General features: G+C 48.2%; 1 protein-coding gene across 1 annotated transcript; it reads left to right on the top strand.

Moving 5' to 3' along the window:
- The first annotated feature begins 210 nt into the window (after positions 1–210).
- C3H1orf115 (chromosome 3 C1orf115 homolog) lies at positions 211–4,456 on the top strand. The gene is given in 3 exon segments (XM_039569916.1): positions 211–563; positions 566–615; positions 2,924–4,456. Coding segments are annotated over 3 exon segments (405 nt in total). The 5' UTR covers positions 211–328; the 3' UTR covers positions 3,044–4,456.
- Positions 4,457–8,623: the final 4,167 nt, after the last annotated feature.

Genomic DNA, 8,623 nt, shown 5'->3' with positions numbered 1-8,623 from the left:
TGCCACGGAAGGAGCTTCCAAGGGTCTCGCCGGCCCTGGCGGCGCCGAGGCCGAAGGAGCCCGGGGGTGGTGCGGGGCTGTGCCGCCCCCTCAGCGCTCACCTGTCCCCGCTGAGCCGACGGGCTCGAATCCCGGGCTTCCCGCACCAGAACAGCGGCGGGGCCGGGGGCACCGCCAGCCCTCGCCCGCCTCTCCCGGGCCGGGGCGCCTCTTCCCGCAGCCGTCCCGCCCCGGGGAGGGGGCAGCGGCCGCCTCAGGCCACACCTGTGGCGCAGCGGCGGAGGAAGCGCCCGAGGTCGGCGCGGACGGGTCGGCGCCCGGCGGCACCATGACGGTGGGTGCGCGCCTGGGCGCCAAGGTGAGGGGCAGGTTCTCCCGCCGCGGGCCCGGTGACGACCAGGTCTCCATCCTGCCCGGCGAGGAGGAGGAGGCGGCGGCGGGGGCCGGGGGCAGCGCGGGGGCCCCGCGGGCGGCGGCGCTGCAGGAGGAGGAGGAGGAGAGCGTCGGGTGCAGGAAGGTGCACTTCGCCGTGCTGCCCGGCTCCTACGAGCCGCTGCGCCCGCCGCGGGCCCCGGCAAGCGGCCCTACGGGAAGCGCCTGAAGAAGTACGGAAAGGTGAGGGCACAGCGCGCCCGGGGCGGCCGGAGCGGGGGACCCCCGGCACGGGGACCCTCGGCACGGGGGCTGCGGTGCCGGGAGGGCAGCGGGACCTCGGCTCCGACAGTTCTGAGGGGCTCTGGGAATGCCCATTATTCCGCAGGCACTTCAGAACCAGCGCCCGGCTCCGAGGTGGGGGTCAGGGCTTGCTCTGGACCTGCCCGGGAAGGAGCTGGTGCTGGTGGGAAGGGCCGAACACCGACGCTCGCCTGGATCAAAGAGCACAAAATCTGTCTCTTAGGAGTGAAAATGACACTAAGCTAATCCATGTGACGGGTGCTTTGCCTTGCTTAGTTCTGCGTTTCCCTCGGCGTCATTGTTTTAAAACTATTCCTTAAAACTTCCAGTTAATTGGCCTGCATTTTTTTCCCTTCCACTGAAGTACCCGAAAGAAACGGTAAACAGCCCCGAAGGACATTCCTTGGCTAAGGTGACCCTTAGAAATCACTGCTGTGGGTTACCAGAAAAAAATGCAGCTTGTTCTTCGTCTGTAACAACTATTTTGGATCAAAATTGTTCTTTTGCTTTCCTGTGTGGGAAGTCACAAGTCCTACAGTCTGGTGGTTTGGTTTTCTTCCCACCGGAAGACGGATCCCTTTGGTTACAAAACTGCTATGTGGAACAATTCTATTGTTTTTCTCTTGTTCATGTCACTTAAGTATGTCTCAGGTATGTTTTGGATATTTGTAGCAAAAAATAGTTTCTGTGTTAGCAGGAGAAACCTGTCTGTTGTCAGGAATCCTCTCCTGCTGCTGAGATTACAGATGTTAGCATGAGACATGACTTTCTACTTCATCCTATTAAAACCCCATGATTTTGGTAAAGATATGCTTGCTATGTCTGACATGCAGAAAATGCTATTAGCTTGGCAAAGTTACTTTTGAAATTGAGTTTACAGATGTCAGCATAGTCAGGAGCCGCCTCTCATATCCTACTGTTTCACAAAGAAATGAACAGAATATTTCATTCTTTCATGATGGAGTTGATACTTTGAGTTTCCAGCCCTGTGTTTTCCAGGTCCCATGCTGTAGGAAGCTGTCTCGAGCTGTAGGCTTGATCTGTACGGTGCAGTTTTGTGAGCATGGTTATGTTGCAGAAGGTCATCATTTTGCTGGTGGTGTAAGGGTGCTTTTAATGGTGTTTAAAGCACAGGCCAGTTCTTGGGCACTGTGTATTCCCTTTTGTGTTGGTCAGATGACATTCCCATGGGGAAGGGTTGCCAGTTTGGCTCTGGCATAAAGAACAACTCAGAGAAGCACAGGTGAGGCCTGGGTAGGTAGGTTAAGGGCAGGAAGGGGGAAAGAAGACTCCAGTGTGACATAAAGAGGCAGGAGCAGATGTGGGAAGGAAGACCCTCCTCCAGCCTCAGGATCTGCCCCCAGGCTCAAGCTGCCTTTTTATTTTGGCATCTTAACTCCCTTCAAGTAAGTTTGCATAGGAGCAAAACCAGCAAAGTTCAACTGCATAGTAGCATCATGGTAGATGAAGGTTTTTATGTGCCAGCATCTCTGTAATGCAGCTTTAAGAAATCATAGGAATATAATAGATATTGACTGGATTTCATCAATTTAGAAATATTTACTCAGATTCAGTGTTTTCCATGTCACAAGAGTCTCACACAACCATAAAGAGCTACTAAAAACTAATTCTGATATTCCTCCAGATCTGACCACATTGTATTAATCCCCCAGTTGTGAGCAGCCACATGAGCAAAAGCTATCAAAAGTGATATTAAAATTAGATTAAGGTTTTCAGTTAAATAATCCATGGCAAGTTTATCTCTAGTGCAGTATATAGATGGGTTCCTAAATGTGTACAGATATGGATCAAAACTTTCTTATTTTGACAAAAAGCCATGAAATTTCCATAAAAGTATTCTCAGTGAATACTGCCTTCATGTTCAGCACCAGTTTGAACACCTTATGAGCTTTTAGGAGTTACTAACATAGTTAGAACATGTAATGTGGCAATTATGTACTTCTCCAAAGTATGGTGATTTTAAACTAATTTTATTCTTGAATAGAATCACATGTAAAAGCCTGGCTTCCTGTGGAGGCTGCATCCGTTCAGTTTAACTATACCCTGTGGGTGTGTATGCCTATATAAAAATAGATGGTAAAACGTTTTTCCACTCTCCAGTCCTCGTTAGCGGTGGGAGAATTTCATTTTCTGGGGCCGTGACATTGGCTGTCAAAATGATTTTGTGTGAAGGTATTTTCTATCACCTTGCCTTTTTTTCATCCCTTTTTCCCACCTCTCTCCCCAGAACGTCGGGAAGGTTCTGCAGAAGGGTTGTCACTACTTGGTGGTCGGCCTGCAAGGATTAGCAGCAGCCTATTCTGCTCCCTTTGGAGTGTCAGCACATGTGGCATCCTTCGTCCGCTAGCGCAGCTCCGTGTGCCCCACGGGAGACGACACGAGGCCATTGCTGCTTTTTTAGGATTAAATTTGAGACCTGGATCTGAAAAACCTCTTGGACCAACAGCCCCGAGCCCCTGCGCCAGGCCCTTTCCAAGACTGAGCGCTCATCTCTGAAAAAAATTCCAGCACTTTGTAAAATCCAGTTGGGTCAAAGAAGTGTAAGGATGAGAAAATAATCTTTGATTCATTGATCTGAAGTTTGTTTTCAGGCATGAGCTGGTTTTCCAGAGCTTTGTGCTCCGTGTGGAAGGGAGCCAAGGATGGATAGCAAAGTAAGTAGATGAGGGAGAGAGAAATGAAGGAAAACAGAGGATGGGAGAGCAGCTGGGGAGGTGGAGATGAGTTTGGGTAGTGAGAGGAATTGTCAATGCAGTGGAGGAAACATAACAAGGGATTAGGAAAAGATAGTCTTTGGTTTTCTGAGATTCCAAGTTTGCTGGGGTTTTTTACCTGAGAGGGTTAAGATGATGAGTGTGCTTAAAAAATATACTTGGACATAAATGGACTGTGGCCTGAGACATGGAGAGCTCTGCTGCATCATGGTTGTTTGTTTCAAACACTGGGCATAGTAAGTCTTTAAATAATCTTAAGAACGATGTAAAAATCCAGAAAGAAAATGAGGTGTGTATTTGTGATTTTGTGGCATTAAAGGTTGACTGTGATTAACATTTTAAACTTTTCCTCTGCTACTATGAAATCTGCATGTATTTTTTTACTGAGAATGGAGTTTAAATGTGATATACCTGCATCTGGAAGCTGGGGCATTTTACACCTAATTCTGTGGTGTTCACCAGGGGAAAAATAAATTGATTACCAGCTGCATCTGAGAAAAAAACCATACATACAGCATTTGGTATAAGAATGTACAAGTGTGACGTATGAGAAGAGGGCCAAATAACCTCCCAGCTCCATCTTCATTTCTGCACTTGGAAGCTGTAAGCAGAGGATGTCAGTATCAGATGGCTCAGCTCCGTGGTGTGCACGGAGCAACTTCCCTGTCACACCTCCAGGGATATAAATCTTGTATTGATGACACGGGAACAAGGTGGTTTATGGGCCTTAAAAATTCTGTGGGGTTTGTTTGTCTGTTTGTTTGTTTGTCTCAGTCTTTTGTGGTAGTTGTAAATGACTTCCCTGCTAGCACTTTCTCTGTATTAAATATCTTTCTAGTTTTGATGTTGTTTTTGTAATCAAGGAGTTGACTTTACTGGAAAAAAATGCTGTTCACTTGCTTTCTTCGTCTTTTCTGAACAAAGGAGTTTGTATGTCTTGGCAAACCACACCATATTTCTTTTAAATGTAGCAAATGAATCAGATGGGGGGGTGGGGTGGGCTGTTATGCTCTTTTCTAACTGGACTGTAAATAAAAGCCATGAGAGCCATGTCTGTTTTTACTTACACACGTAAGTAAGTGCACAAAGGAGGAGTTTTTCAGCAGTAGCCCAGCCAGTGAGGGGAAGCTGCAGTGTAAACTTCCCCACGTTGTTTTGCCTGTGGCCTCAGTGCCCTTGTAGGACATGATTGTAGCCCAGAGTGCGTGGAAATGCTCAGGAATGGCAAGGTGTGGAGATGAGGCTGCAGAGTGATGCCTTGAGAGGCTACCTAAACACAGAGACTAGACAAGAATAAGGGAGTAAAGGTAGGTATTTATTTGAAAGGCCTTCAAAGGTACACCCTGGGGAGCCAGAGGCTACTCTCAAAATTGACCCAAGATGGACGATAGGTCATGAGTTCTTCACACTTTTATAAGTTTGGTTCATTTGCATATCAGGGTTAATTCTCCAATTAAAGCTTCAGTTAATGATGTCATTTCCCCAAGCTTGCCCCCACTTTAGAGGCTTTTGGTTTATACTTTTGGGCCTAGGACGGTCTGAGTGTCCCTGGAGAGCAGGCCTGGAGAGGCTTTGCTATGTCTACCTAGCACGAGAGAGCAGGAGTTAACAGGCTGCAGGAAACTTCAGAGTTACAGTACGGGATTTTAAAAATATGGAAGTTAAAACCTAAGACTTCTAAGATTGCAAAAACTGGGGTATGAATACCCACAAAGGGATTTTGTTCACTGATTTCATGCCTTCAGTTGTTTCTCTTGAGCCTTTTTGTGGGGACAGATCTGTCCCCCTGATCCCATCCCAGGAGCATGCCAGAGGGTTGTTGATAATGCAGTAAGAACAGGGCTGTCCCTACCACCCACATGGCACACCAGCCTACGGAGTTTGGGATTAACTTCAGATTTTGTTACACCACTCCGTGTTTTACAGTGCTTTTACAGCATAAATCATTAGAACTTTTTAAAAATAACTAAAACCATGTAGGGAGAGATTTGTGTCTCCATTTTTCTGTGTGGAGTGAGTGTCCCATCTATTTGTCCATGTGTCCCCTGACTAGTAAGGCTTCTCCCTCGTTGCAACACACAGGGTCCAGCCCATTCAGACCTTCCACAAAGGTAAACATGAACCTTAGCTCCTGAACTGCTCAGCACAGTGGACTTTTGCCTGCTGACACATGGGCTCTTGCTCACCTGGTGCAACTTTGAGGGAGTACCTTGGTTGCTATCCATACAGAACCTGAATGACATGTACTTGGTGCTTCTGTGTGAGCCTGAGAAAAGCCTCAGGCATATTGGCAAGTCAGCTTTGGCTGGCCAATGTTTCTAAAATAGACCAAAAACAAAGCAAGAGGAGAGAGAAAGAAAAAGTAAGCGAGTAACGAGTGCTGTTGCAATAAACCAGCTAATGATTCATTTTTCTCCCTCAAAATGAACTGGTGATTCTCACTGAGACTACCAATTAGTGCTGCTTATCAGTTCTTGAGCAGTGATTCACTCCTCAGCTCCTGAAGGGAATTTGTGAGGCTAAGCCTTGTCCTGAGGGTTTGCTACTCTCTTCATTAGCCCAGTGTCTAGAAAATCTGAATGCAGAGGGTGAGGTTCATTTTTCAGCTGGGTGGATGGCAGAGGGCTGTGCTTCCTGTCAGTCATGGCAGCATCCCTGTTGGGCCAGGTCTGGCTTAGCTACAATGCAAGCAGGTGGAACAGGGCAGGTCCTGCAGCTCTGTTGCTAAATGTTGTCTTGAGGATCTAAGAGATGAGGAAATACTCCCTGACCACTTCAGCATCGGCTGGCAGGTCATCTGCTCAGCCAACAAAATGGCCAGCCTCCATCTGGAGCAGAGCTGCCGTGCTGGAAGTCTGCATGTGAGTTGAGGGAGAGCAAGACATTGGTGATGGGGAAGAGGCTGGGATTGATGAGGAGCCTGGGTTGCCAGCCCTGGCAGGTGCCAAGCCAGAAGGGCAGTCCAGGATTGATTCTTGGCTTTCTGCACAGGTGTTAGACGCACCCTTGGCAAGGCTGGCCTCGGAGGAGCCACCCGAGCAGGGACAGCTTTCAACCCACAGGTGCACACTGGCTCTTTTATTAAAATACGCTTCTCTGCAGCTGAACTGCTGGTGCCTTTGAGGACCAAAACAGACATTCGACTCGCTCATAAACAATACAAGATGTGGTGGATACCATGGTGGGTACATGGGGAAGATTTGATTTGACATTTGAGCTGGATGAAATACATTCCTCCTTTCAAGCACTTGTGTGGCCTCTCTACCCATTGCTTCACTTGCCAGGTGTTTGTCTTCAGTGGTGTGCTACGGCGCTGTCTGGTTTCCTTCAGACTTCCAAGCACCTTTCACTGCGCTTTAAAACAAATGGCAGGATAAATAGGTTCAGGAAGCTGAATCCAGGCAAGAGTGGCAAGAAGTAGGTAGTCAACTTGTCCATGCTTCTCTTGGGAATGAACTCCACTAACCTGATGTGCCTCCTGGCACGTCACTTTTACTTTAAATTGCTGGCTATTCCTAGTGACTGCTCAATGACTCACAGAGCAGAATAAAGCATATTTCTGCTGGTTTTGCCAGAGTATTTAATTACTCCTCTGGCTTACCATAGGCTCTGAGGAAATGGCAGAGGACTCACAGCTATTGTCCTTTGTCCTGCAACATTAGCAGCAAGGAAGCACTCTTGCACAGCTTGCTTTGGAAGTGCAATGACTGAGGAGAGCTGTACCACGCCACAGCACTTTGGCACTTCCAGATCTTTGCCACTCCCAGGCCACGGATCACTTCAGGGATGAATGCTCTTTCTGACCTCTGCCTGTCTGTAAGACTGGGAAAGGGGCAGGCTTTGTGTTGGGGTGCAGTAAAACCAGTTGTCTCTTCTTCTGTATCCTGAGTCCCTTCTTAGCTGAGCACTGGCCTCTTCTGAGACAAAGCTGATCCTAAAACATGCACAAAGTTGCTGCAGTTACCTGCAGAGTGTGTGCTTTGGAAATCCTTTTTCCTTCAAGGGAGAGTAGAGAGCTTGAAGAACTTGTAGATTAATGGAGATAATTAAATTAAGAGAAAGTAAAGGAATAAAATCCTTCCCATCCTTCTCCCTGTAGGAAGTAGTATTAGGCTGCCAGGTCTGTTTTGGGGTGAGGTCTAGACCGGGCTTCAGAGTGGGTGGTGCACTTTCCTGAATCCTGCATCATGTATGAGGAGAGATGCAGGACTCTGGACTTGTCCAGCTGGAGGAGGGAAGACCTAGGAGAAACTTGACAACAGCTTTTCAATACATAAGAAGGGGTTTCCAGGAAGATGAAGCCAGGCTCTTTACTGAAGTCTGCAGCCAGACAGCAAGAGCTCATGGTCATAAATCCAAACTGAGGGGGTTCCAGCCAGAAACAAGTCAGGGAAAGCAGTAATATGATCGTTAAGCATGATGAGGTTACTTCAGGAGGCTGAAGTCTGTCTGTGGAGTGTCTCAAGGCATGACTGTACAAAGTGGAAAGCAAGCCAGTGCGAATGCAGCATTTACCCTGCTGTGAGCAGGAGGCTGGAGGAGAGACCTCCTGGGCTTCTTCCAGTCTGGATGAGGCTGTGAGTGGGATCCTGCCATGGTAGGCAGAAAGCTTATAATTTACCTACTGTATGGGAAGGTAAAAGATTGAGCTCCTCACCCTTGCTAGAAGCACTGACGCTAGGAATAAAGCTTTGCTGCTGGTAACAAGGAGCGACTGGCGAGGGTGGCAGCGCTGCCTGAGGAGCAGCTCGGCTCCCACCACTGCTTTCACTTCCCCGCGCTCCTTTGGCTGAAAGGGGATTGTCCTTTACTGCCATCTCCTGGGAAAAAAACCCACAAATTTCCAGCCTCGTCAGCCTGCCCCGTTGTTCTGCCTCATCTCCTGCAGGGATTTCCTGCCTTTCCCTAGGCTGCCCTCCCGGTTTGTCCAGATCCATCCTCAGGATGTGGGGTCTCAGCAGTGTAATGTGCATCTCCGTATACCAGTGTTTCCTACCCAGTGGAATCCTGAGCTTCGTCTGTCCAAGTGTTTCAAATGTAAAGCCATGGGAACATTGTTCTTGTGTTGAGTTTTTTCCTCTAACACCTAAAAACGCATTACACTTTGCCCTGGAGTTCTTGTTGTGCCTCAAAAACATTCCTTAAGGAAGATTCACTGGAGGTGAGGGGATGAGCCACTGCCACTTCTTGTTTCTAAATCTCGTTTTTGCTGG

This window comes from Corvus cornix, chromosome 3 (genome assembly GCF_000738735.6).
Source record: "Corvus cornix cornix isolate S_Up_H32 chromosome 3, ASM73873v5, whole genome shotgun sequence".
Classification (NCBI taxonomy): domain Eukaryota; kingdom Metazoa; phylum Chordata; class Aves; order Passeriformes; family Corvidae; genus Corvus; species Corvus cornix.
This window is presented reverse-complemented; position numbering and strand designations above follow the sequence as displayed.